The sequence below is a fragment of the Balearica regulorum genome, chromosome 12 (assembly GCF_011004875.1).
Source record: "Balearica regulorum gibbericeps isolate bBalReg1 chromosome 12, bBalReg1.pri, whole genome shotgun sequence".
NCBI lineage: Eukaryota > Metazoa > Chordata > Aves > Gruiformes > Gruidae > Balearica > Balearica regulorum.
Window position 1 is genome coordinate 11,702,609 of NC_046195.1, and position 12,342 is coordinate 11,714,950.

General features: G+C 39.0%; 1 protein-coding gene across 1 annotated transcript; it reads left to right on the top strand.

Moving 5' to 3' along the window:
• The first annotated feature begins 1,525 nt into the window (after positions 1–1,525).
• Positions 1,526–10,701, top strand: DUT (deoxyuridine triphosphatase). Its single transcript, XM_010305622.2, has 6 exons — positions 1,526–1,762; positions 3,274–3,365; positions 4,474–4,518; positions 8,739–8,813; positions 9,808–9,878; positions 10,336–10,701. The coding sequence occupies exons 1-6, from the start codon at positions 1,602–1,604 to the stop codon at positions 10,390–10,392; spliced, it is 501 nt and encodes a 166-aa protein (XP_010303924.1). The 5' UTR covers positions 1,526–1,601; the 3' UTR covers positions 10,393–10,701.
• Positions 10,702–12,342: the final 1,641 nt, after the last annotated feature.

Genomic DNA, 12,342 nt, shown 5'->3' on the forward strand with positions numbered 1-12,342 from the left:
CAGAAGTCATGAAATAATCTAAGTAGCTTTTTCACATAGGTCTATGATACCTACACATTCTCATTCAAACAGTGCATACTATTAAGACTGAAAGTGCTGAACAGCAACAAAAGAAACCCCAAATTGGGACATTCTTCAAAGTATTTTCCACAAGTGGACTGCAAAGTGTAGCAATGGTTTCACTGCCATCTGGCTGCATTTGAGAAATGTAACAGCAAGGACACAGTCACATACGCTTTGATCTTTAAAAAAAAAAGTCACAAAGAATGGTTGTTTGACAACATTTAGACTAGCAAACAGAACTCCAACAGTCTGCAGCTATTTTACACAGTGAGAAACACATTCATCAGAGTGGTCAAGCACAAGTTTTACAACCACGAATCCGATGCGTACCCTTGTCAGCCCACAGCACAGAGAACTATGGGGGGATCGAGGGAAGTCTTTCATTGACTGGATGGCGAAAGAGGGCAGAACATATCAAAATCAAAGATGGTGAAATCATGGAAGTGTTCTGCTCTGACTGAGACAGAAGAACCAGGCAGGCGGAGCATTGAGAGGTTTTCCTATCTACAGCCTCGACAGGAGGGGAAGCAGTTGTTTTCCTTTCATAAGGCAAATGCTTCTGTCATTGCCTGACGATTTCTGAACGAGGACACAGGTTATTTGCAGAAGGACGCAAGGCACGACTGCCGGGTCGCTACACGTATTAACGGCCCTGCCTGCTGTGCGACTGGGAGACGGGGCGGGGGGAGCGCGGCCTCCCTGAGGGAGCTGTAACAGCCGAAGCCCCGGCACGACCGAGCACCTCCGCCCTCCCGCCCCAGCTCCCCTTGCAGCACAGCGACAGGGCCCACGCTCGGCCCTGGCTCCGCCTGCCGCCGACCGTGCAGCAGCAATCGCGTCCCCCGGCAACGCTGCGCGCCCAGCGAGGTCCGCCCACCGCTCCTCGGCACCGCTACCGCCGTGTCCCGCGGCGGCGCCTGGCGCTGGGCCGCTGGCGGAGGGGCTGCGCCGCGCCGCCTGGCAGCTAGACGCCGGGTAGGGGGAGAAGGGGGCTCCGGTGCCCTCCGTCTGCGCCCCACGAGCCTCTTCCCGCCGAACAGCGGCGGGGAGCGCCGGGCGGCCTGACGGCAGCACGCTCCCCGCACGGCGGCGGCGTGATGCTGGGCCGGCAGCTGAGGTGGCTCCTGTACCTTCGCGGGCGCAGTAAGAGGGCAGCGGGGGAGTTGGGGGAAGCATACAACGCCCAGCCGCACTGCGGCACTGCTCTAACGCGGACCCTACCCCTCGGGGCGCGCCCAGCCGCGACCAGGAGGGGCTACGGGGCATCGCGACCAGCGAGTCCCGCCCGCCACCATGGGGCGGGAACCAGCCACGTAAGGGGCCCCTTAGTGAGGGCTCGGGGAATTGGGTACTGAGGAGGAGCCGGGCGAGGCCATTCTCACCGGCGAGGGGTGACGAGGGTGCACAGCGCAGAAAGCGTCTGGGGATGAAGCGATTTCCCCCTCTGTTTCCGCCTTCAGTGGGTCGTGCCGGTTTTCGCGGGCTTTTCCCTTTTCCCCTCACACGAGTCTCTCTCGCCTTCCCGTCCCCACTCAGCGATGCCCTTCTCCGAGGCCGTCCTGCAGCCATCCCCCAGCAAGAGGCAGAAGGGCTCGGTGCCCGGGGAGCCCACCGCACGGCTCCGCTTCACTAAGCTGTCCGAGAACGCCTCTGCCCCCTCCAGGGGCTCTGCTCGGGCAGCGGGCTACGATCTATACAGGTGAGGGTACCCCACCCAGGGGAGGAGCCCATGCCACGCCCCGGTCCCGACCGGCCCAGCCCGGCCCGTTTCCTCTCAGGGAGAGGAGCTGCCGCTCCGCTCAGCGAGCCCCTTGGCTCGGAGCTCTAGCAGCAGAGAGGGCCCTCACGAGGTAGGACCTCTTTCTGAGCAGAGCCCCCGGAGAGGCTTGCCAGCCCTGCAGAAGAGGCCAGAGCTGGCCTGTTCGTTAGCTGCCTTGTGCCTCCATTCCTCTCCCTTCATTTCCAGGGATTTGTGGTCCAGTCGTGTGATGCAGCCGTTGGCCAAAAGTCAGGCTTGACACATCAGCCAGAGCTGCTGATGGCGCCAGCATTGACTAGGTGCCTTCCCATTGAAGCGAAAAAGGAGTAGTGTGCGGGCCCTCCCTGCCAGCGCTTGTGCTTTTCTTCTTTCCTCTTGGCTCTTGGGTGCTGCCTGCCAAAAGGAAGTTGTGTCAGCTTGATAATGCTCCTAGCTGGAAACCACGTGGGTTGCTGTATAGACTTAAGTTTTGGTTTGCTTGAACTGATAATAACCATTGTTCAAAGATTTTCACTGTATTCGGGAATATCTGCAGCTAGGCTTGTGGTTGCTTGCATAGTGCATCTGTGATCAAATACAATCACTAGTTATATGTGAATTCCACTCTGACCTCCTCTAGAGGTTCCCTTTTTTAGTGTTACTTAGAATAATCAGCCTTTTTCTTCCTTTGCCTATCTGACTTCCTGAAACTTTGCTTAACTACACTTGACACTTTTCCTTTGTATTTCTTTTGTTTTACCAAGTTTGCTTTTGTTCCAGTGATGGACTGTACACCTGGAAAAAGTGTTTCATAAAAAAACGTTTCAGTGCTTCCCAGTGTTCAAAAATCAGTTCTTCACCAAGGCCAAGATACGCTTGGCTTAAACAAGTAGAACAGAACAGGCTCACTTATGGTATTGTCACCACTGCCTTTCATTAAGCTTCCAGTTGGGTAGCTTCAGAAAGTTCTTAAAAATCTGTCTCGTTTATAGTTCCCAACAGAATCATGTGAATCCTGAACTTCTGACCTGCTCAGAAAAGAACCATTGTTGCCTAATTTTAATTTAATATATTATTATTATTGAATACAAGTAGTTCATCTGCTGTAGAATGCTTAACCAGAAGTGTACTATTCTTAAAGTTTCTGCTTTTGCACAAAAATGGCACAACCCCATTCACCTAATGGTTATTTAAACTTGTATTTTTTTGTCTATCTTACCAGTGTAAAAAACATTTAAAACTAGCAATCTTAAGACTATGCTGTTCAAATGACACTACTGAAATCTTAAGCTAGCACCATCAAAGTGGGAATATCTTGTGGTTTAGGATCTGCATTAGATTTTGCAAATCTGTAAATATTTCTTGTATAAATTCCCAGCAAGAATAATTCTGGGTAATCTTGTACCTTAAGTTACAGAGAAGAAAATGTTCAAAATATTCTATATAAACTAGTGTTTCTTTCTTCAATGTAGTGCCTATGACTGTGTGATACCACCCATGGAAAAGGCTGTAGTAAAAACAGACATTCAAATTGCACTTCCTTCTGGATGCTATGGCCGAGTAGGTAAGTAAACAGGCTATAAAAAGGCAGCAGAGTCATTGCAGAACAGGTTTGACGCCATCTTCACATCTAGATTCTGCTTAAAGCTTTCAGAATTAGTCTACACACAAAAAAAACCCCGGTGTCACATGGCTGATTTATTAAGCCTTGTAATAGATGTTTCTTGTCAAATACATTTGAGGTTTCGTGTATGTCAAACGGCGAAAAGATGATTAGCAAAAATTTTCATAATCTACGTACAACTTCATAGGCCATGCAATAGCTCATTATTTCTCTGCAGTTTCAGAATTTGAATCACAAAGACCAATAGGTAATGGACACACAGAAAATACACCCCTGGATGTTTAAAAATTAACCCTGAAGTAAGCATACTAGTGTAGTAAAATTTGACTACTTTTTGTGACAGAATACTTGCAAGAACCTGTGCAAGATACTTTGTTATGTTCTGCGCATTCTTTTTCTGAATTATGTATATTCTTGAAGTAAAAAAAAGCAATAGCTTCTCCAGTGGAAGCACATGATCAGAGTTTGCTGTGTCCTTTCATCTAAAAGGAGAATGCAAGTGCATTTCTCTTATCGCGGGCAAAGAAAATTTTGGAGAGAGTAACATTTTAGCACCTAGGCTAAGTAAAAAAACCCCAACAAACAAAAAAACCCCAACCCTGCACATCATTTAGTTTATTATCTGTGTATAATATTTCTTAGTAAATTGCCAACTGTTGTTTTCCATTGTAACTGGAATGGATTGACCTAATAGTCTTTTGAGATTATTCCAAACCAGTGGTAGCCACCAAAAATAAACCAAGATTAGATTGTCGTCTGCTCCAGCCACCTTCCTTGGAGAAACCTACTCTGCAATTGGTGATCTAAACAAGGATATGCTTATATCACTTAAAGATCGCAATTGTATTGTAGCCTGTAGCAGCTGTTATTTTGTTTAATATATACATTAACACTTACAGTAGTTCCTGTAAAGTCATGTTTATTTTAGAAAGACTGTGGAAACAGTTCTTGCTGCCATGGCTCTGTGCAAACACACTAATCTATAAATATTGTATAAGAGTTTTAAAATAAATAAATTTTACTTACAAAAAAAATTCTTGTTTTCTAGCACCACGTTCTGGTTTAGCTGCAAAACACTTCATAGATGTTGGTGGTAAGATTTTTGTTCTTTTTACTAAGACTTTGTAAATCTTGATTGCAGAAATGCCTTAATTTCACATTGTAGTATGTGCAAATTAATAATGCTAGCTTCACTGGTAGTCTGGCAAAAGGAGATAACTGGGAAATACCTTGGAGAACCAGTGCATCATAATTATTCTAAAACCTGCTGAATTATAAAAATATTACTGATTTTTTTAAAAATAATAATCGTGTCGTACTTTTTTAGGCAATGCCTGGCATAGAAGTTATTTTTTGCTTTAGGCTTTAAAGATTATGTTTTACATTCTGCTTTCTCCATTTTGACTAAACATCTGTCTGTGATTCTTTTCATTCGAGTGTAAGACCAGAATGAATTAAATCAATAATATACAGATACTCTTTCATGCAGAGACTATATAGTAATGATACTCAAAAGGAATGACAGAAAGCACTGGAATGCGCCATTACTGTGGGTAGTTCTTTGCTTACAGAAGATTGCTTATTTGGATGAAAAGAGCTTTAGTTTGCTCTTAGTGATGAAGATGTAACAAATTATGTAAAGCAAATGAAATTTAAACTCATAACTATACATTAATTGACTTAAAAATTGAAGTCAATTCAGTTTGAAACAGAAATAAAACTAAAATCCCACTTTCTACAAGTCTTTACAGGTGTTTTTGTTGTTCAGTACTACCAACAGATTTGTTTTGAACAACAGGATTTTTTTTAAAGTATTTTGAGCTTTTCTTTAATCTTGATTAGAAATTCACAGATACCTCTCCAAAAACAATTATTATAAGCATATCTAGAATCAAAAGCCTTCACGAAAGCCCCATTGTCCATATCTCTATAACTGCAACATGAAGTAAATGTTGTTGAAAGTTCAATTCCAGTTTTGCCATGGGGCTGATGAGAGCACAGGCAGATTCCCTAAGTATTGTATTCTAAAATGGCATCTACATTGCACAGAAGTTCTCACCACTAAGATTACTGTGGGGTTACTCTGAGCACAGCTGTAACCACAGCAATTTTAACTAGCACTAAATACGTATTACATTGTTCTAATGTGGATGCTTTCCCAACAAGTGACATGCCAGAGTTCTGACAGAGTAAGACAGAATGTCAGACTGCCAATTCCAATGCATGATTTTTCCAAAAATGACTTAGATGATTTCCACTCAATACATGTAATTTAGAAAAGGGCCTTAGTGCTCTGCAATGTGTATAATTATTGCAACTTGCTGTTCTGGAATAACAGAATGCCACAATCTGTAGAACCATTACAACATGTTTATAGTTAAGCTTAGAAAATTACAGTGGTTTAGAGAGAGGGGTTTTTTCCCCCCCTCTAGTGAATAATACAAGTGATTAAAATTTTGAGTGTTGCTGACTTCAGTTCAGCCACAGAAATACTCATCAGTCTTTTCCAACTTTAGTTAACAGACAGTTTTCAAATCCTAGAGAGCCAGTCTCTAGCAGTAGTGAAATAGGTGGTCAAAAGACTTTGGTATCTGTTCATAGAAGTATCTGTTTAGATGACAGTTTTTTCAACAAATACTTGTAAAATAAATTTCAGTGTCTATACATAAAGCTGGGATTGTGCTAATGCCACTGTTTAAAGGTCAGGGAAGCCATCTGACTAGATTCATTGTAAATCAGTATAGAGCTATTATAACACTCCTTTTCAGGGAAGGGAAAAAAAAAAAGGTTTGGGGTATAAAAAGGGGCAGAAGTACTAAGTACTAACATGCCATTAAGCTCCAGTTACTCCAATACAAGCTAAGCTTTAGATGCGGTTTTGTTTTTTTCCTCTCCCAGAAAATAGTAGCAACCCTGGTAGATCAAAAAGCTTCATTAGCGGTTAAGCACTAACCAATAGATCAAGTACAATTTTCGTCATTATGTGGAAATAAACTTGCTTTCTGTCAGATGTATGAAGGCAGAAAAGTTAATTTAGAATGACTTTAAGTGGCACCAGTTGTTCTGTTCTATGTATTTTCTTCAGATAATTCCAGCAAAAATGTGACATGCAAGAGTTTCTTGCATCTGTAAATCTAACCGTACTACTTTAATTGGTACATTTTATACATATAAAAACATAATCTCCATTTAAATAGTATTAGTAATCTGTAGTAATCAGTTTTGAGTATTGTGTTATATCAGAGCAGAATACTGTATTATAACAGAAATAAAACCGGCCCTCATTATGTTAAATGAGCAAATGCCATTATCAATCTCTAATGCATAGCAATATCTAACCCAGCATATGGTCTAGAAAAATGTTGTCTTAGCTGTACAGAAACACTTGAGAATGGTTTGTCAAATTAAGCATTTATCCAAAGAGGTAATGATCTTTTTATATGCATTTGTGAGCATATGTACATAATTTTATATGCCAAATATGAATTCTGGCTTTCAGCTCTCCAGCTGATTTACTCACATGAACAAATACACCAAATTGAGGGGCAACTGACTTGAGAATTTGAGTGATGCTTACAATTATTTCTGCTGCCATTACAAGTTTGTTGAATCTCTCTTCGTAATGCATGTATGTAGCGTGGACTCAGCGTCCACTATTGTATAAAACAAAGCAAACTATTTGCATAGCACTCTTTAGCTAACGCTTTGTGTCGCCCCTGGTTTAGCAACTATATAAGGGCTCTGGATTATCTGATATTTTAAAAAAGAGGAAGAAATAGTACTTTGCTAGGAGGCAGCAAAACATTCATGTTTTGGTGTATAGTTCAGCCTTTTTTGCTTATACACTTCACACTTGTGCATAGGATTTGATTTTTAATATTTTAAGTATTGGATTGCAACATTGAACCATGGTAGAAATGGTGCAAGCAAGCTCTGTGATCACCAATATAAGTGATGTATTGTAATTCTCAATTTAACTGATGTGTAGTTGACTTTCTGAAAGCTGGTCTAACCTAAACTAAATAAACAGTACAGAACCTATGCATGTAGCTTTGGTACATCAAGCTACCTGAATCAACTGAACTCAATGCTACATTCAAGAAGTTTTTAAGAATTTTTTTGATTCTGGAAAATGTTCATGCACAGCAACCCCTATGTTTTGTTCACTGTTACTTTTGACAGTGCTGTAATTTGGGTCCATTTAAGCAATTGCATGCAGTTAAATACCAGTGAGTTACTTTGCGAACTGCATATTTTTCTGAATTTTCAGAACTCAGGGGATACTCCCAGTGTTACTAGTACCTGAATTAGGAAGCTGTTCAGAAATGTGATTGGATTAACCTGTAACATCACAAGGGAAAGACACTGTATACTTTTTTTCACACTAGAACTAGTGCAGAAATTGTACAGTAACTACGGACCATATGTACTGCAATATTTTCACACAGCTGAAGAAACTGAGATAAAACCCCTCAGTTTTCCGTTCTCTAAGTGTGTATGTAGTGGTTCAACATCAAAACTTCAAGGTATAGTCATACTATGATTTCCTCTGGTGTTTATAATCTCTAAAGGTAGTACTTTTATGTATGAGTCTGGGAATGACATGTAATTTTAGTATTTGAATTATTTCTGCAATAGGTTTCAAAATACATACTTTGGTTCACAAGGAAGCCAAAACTCCGGTTTTTCTGTTGGAAATATGCTTCCTGTATCTGTGAGAAAAACCCCAAATAAGCAGAATATCTACCAATACACATTAAAATAATCATAATGTCCTGAACTATGTAGTTAATAGAATTATATAAAAATATAACTGTAAGCTTGTTTTACAGTATTTACACTTGAGTGTAGTTGAATGACAATCAATTCCTTAAAGCTTTAGTTCTGTTACCCTGCCTGAGATACAGGATTTGGATCTGTGTAAATCTATAGCTCTCAAATAAAATGTTAGAGTTAAGAACAGATTTCTGCCTGACACTCAAAGAGCTGAAGTTAGCAGAACAAATGGAGCCTGAATTTGGTACAGCTGTCGTGATTTCAGAGAGGGTATTGCAACTAAAATTAGTAGTACAGTGATGAAACACTTCTTGATACGTGATGGTGTTTTTCAGTTCTTTTTGCAAGATTGATTAGCATTTTCAGATATTTCAGTATTTTCATATATGTATTGTTTAATTGTGCATGAGTAGTATAAAGGATGTCAATATGAGATACTGCAATCATCTACTAATCTAAATCTTATCTAATCTACTGATCTAATATACCGACAACATTTATTAACTGAATATCCCTCTTAATTCTTCCTTATGACAGCTGGTGTTATTGATGAGGATTACAGGGGAAATGTTGGTGTGGTACTCTTCAATTTTGGCAAGGAGAATTTTGAAGGTAAGTGTTCAGCTTGGCAGAGCCTGTTTTCAGCCATCTGACTGGAAATGAGAAATTAATTTTTCTTTAAAAGTCTGAAGAGTTAGAATTAGCTGAGAACATTTTTCTTCTTACAATTAACAAAAAACATGGAAACTTAAAAATATCATGTCAAGGAAACACGAAAAGATTCCACTCCTAGCAGATTAGGCAGCATGCAAAAAAAAAAAAAAAAAACCAAACCCAAAAAAACCCAAAAAACCAACCCCGAAAAAACCCAAAACCACACCACCAGGAAACTAAAATAAACAAAAAACCCCTACTTAGCTAAGCTTTAGATTCACAAGCTGTACTGAAGCACAACTTTGTATTAAGTTTCTTACTTGCTCTGCAAAAAAAAAAATTAAAAATTTAGCTGAGTGGTATTTGAGATAAAAACTTCTTCAGGATCCTGGGAAACATGAGTAATAAAGGTATGTTTTTTCCCTTAATCATGCTGTCTCCCTGCAAACAGTTTTAAGCCTCAGGGCTCAGTTACAATATTGCCAACGTTTTTGTGGCTTTTTCTGCAACTTCACAGTTTCTTACAGAAGCTCTGTGAACCAGATTGAGTACTAATCAGAAATTTTGTTTTCCTTTTATCAGTTTGGGTTTTTCCTCTCCCCCCAGAGAAATCAGTTCCTGTGTTCACAAAAAGGAGCCATATTATACATACAGCTGTCTCCATCTCTGCAGTATTTATGCATAATAACACTTAAGATGCCACAGTATGGCAGCAGGAATGAGGGGAGATGCCTTGAGCTGGTAGTGCTGCTAAAACTTCACCTTAAAAGGACTAAGCACAAGTTTATCTTACCCTGTATTTTTCTGGGACCATTAACATCTGCTTAACTGAGCTTCAAATAAGTGTTTACACATTAGTACATTCTGATACTCTTGAAAGGGGATTATCTAAACTTCATATTGATTGTTCACTTTTTTAAAAGGAACTAATAATCTTTTAACTTCATCACAGTTAAAAAAGGGGATAGGATTGCCCAGCTCATCTGTGAACGCATTTATTATCCTGAGCTAGAAGAAGTTCAAGTAAGTTGCCGAAAGAAAATATTTCTGCTATTTTCAATAATTAATAGTTTAAGATAGTTGTATATAAGCTGAATTTTATGGTATAGATAAATACTTCGCTTTAAAACTACTTTCAGTATTAAAACTGAAACAGTTTTATTCAGGTAGCAACAACACCTGAATAAAAATGTTGATGCTTTGCATGCATTTACATGGATTTTTTTTTTTTGTAGTTTTCAGAGTTAATTGGCACTTTAGAAACACTTCAATATATATTAGAAACATTTGTCGCAAAATGTGGGATTTGTTTAAACTTGTACAAAAGGTATTCTAAAATGTCTCTTAAAATCTTTTGGTTTAGTTTCTCAATTATAGCTATTGTTATGAGTAAATGTACCTTCCTCTATGATATCTGTTGTATAGAAACAAAAGGCAAGTTAAGACACTAAACCAACTTACCGTAATTGATGTCTTTCAGGCTCTAGATGATACGGAACGTGGTGAAGGTGGCTTTGGTTCTACTGGAAAGAACTGAAAATTATTTGAATATGCTTTCTCTTGTGTTGTTGTTGTTTGGGGGTTTTTTTGTTACACTATTTCTAAGTTTTCATTTGAATTAGAAGTGGGATTTTGGAGTACATAAAAGTAAAGTTTTATTCTGAATTCTTTTTATCTGTCCTGTCTATTTTTACAGGCAGTGAATTCTTCTGTATTATGGGGAAATGTGTGTGACTGACTTGACTGATTAGTTTATGGCTATTTTTTCTTTTTTAGCTCTCAGTCCTCAGTAATAAGAATTCATTGATTATGTGCTGATTATACTCTAATAAATTAAAAAAAATAACTTAATGATTTGATTTTATTTTACTCACCTAAACTAATATGGCTGACTGTTCTCTTGCAAGTTTGTGTTAATCTTCTGAAAACTATCTTCCATGTAGCTCAGTATTTCATACTGAGACCCTATTTCATACAGAATTGGTGATAATACAGGTATCGATATGACTTCCCAGTCTAATCGGAATAAAGCAAAGATATTAAATATTGCATCTTCTACAACCTGTCAAAATACTTTTTTTCTGTTCAAAGCTAAAGTTCTGTCTTTGATCTTTAGCTGATCCTCAAACTGATTTTTTCAACTATTAAAAGAACAGGCAAGACAGTATTTGAGCTAAATAACACAACTCATCTGGAAATAACTTCTGTGTAGTAAACAAATGCTATGAAATATGCTGTTGAAATATTTGTTGATAAATTCATTAATAAGCTACTGTATGGAAGAAGGATTCTGATTTATTGAAGCACTGCACAAATTGGGTTTTGTTTTTTTTTTTCAGTTCTATTTTGACAAAATAACATAGAACTCTTTTGGAATCTGTCCCAAACCTGACTGTTTCTTTAAGTGTGGGAATCTCTTAAATTACTCAAAAGCTTTCAGGTGAAAGAACATGCATACAAGAGAAGAGACGAAAGAGAAAGAATCTGGAGTATTTTCCCACTTTACAGAAAAAGAATTAGAAAAGGCTATGAGGCTCTCAAACATAATTTTTTTACCTGCAGCTGTCTGTATTCTTTTTTTACATTTCCTTATCTGAAAGGTCACAGGTATGAAATACTGTGCTTTAAGTAGTTTTTCAGTAGTGGAAAGGTAGGCTCTTTTGTAGGCCAAGATACAGCATTCATCTCCTTGGTAGTCTCAGATGATAATAGTCCTGTTGGTATTAGTTTCATGTCCTTGTCTAGGACGAACCATTTCCAGTGAAGTAGTTGCAAAATATTGCACATTTTATACATTTTACCCCCCCCTTTGCCCAATGAGCTGGAAAATAAAGTGTAATATAACAGCATTCAGATTCCTTCAACCATAGGATAGTCATTAGATTGACTTGGCAGTGCTGAAAAAATAAGTACATTCATCTTTGACTAGAGTCAATGTCTTTCCCTCCATGTGCATTATATGCTTATCAGTCTTTTACGCCCCCCCACCTTTATCACAACACTGTACTTATATCTGTATACCCAGACCTTTATAAGCACAGTTACGATGCAAAAGCCTATTGTAAGGAAGAAGCACATCATACCAATGAAGTTTTGAATGAATTGAAAAAGCTGACACTAAGTTTATTCCATTCTATAACCTCCTAAAAAGAAACTTCAATTACCAAAGGCTATTTAAAGGTCTTAAAATAACAACGATCCTTCTGTGTAAAGCTGTTTCCTCTTACCTGGACTGTAAGTTGAGAGCAAGTTTTGCTGCTCCTCTTTTCTTCCCTGATACAAGTCCTTTTTGAAAAAAAACCTACAAGATGATCTCATTTGGAACAGCAACCCTCAAGGAAAAAGTTTAAGTTTTGTTGATATTTATAATTTGTTGCACCTGCTGGAAACTGATCTAATTGCCATTTTTTAAAGTAATACTAATACTCCAGATTCTGAAGTAAGAAGCAATAGTATTTGCTAGAAAAAGCACTATCTCAGAAGCTAT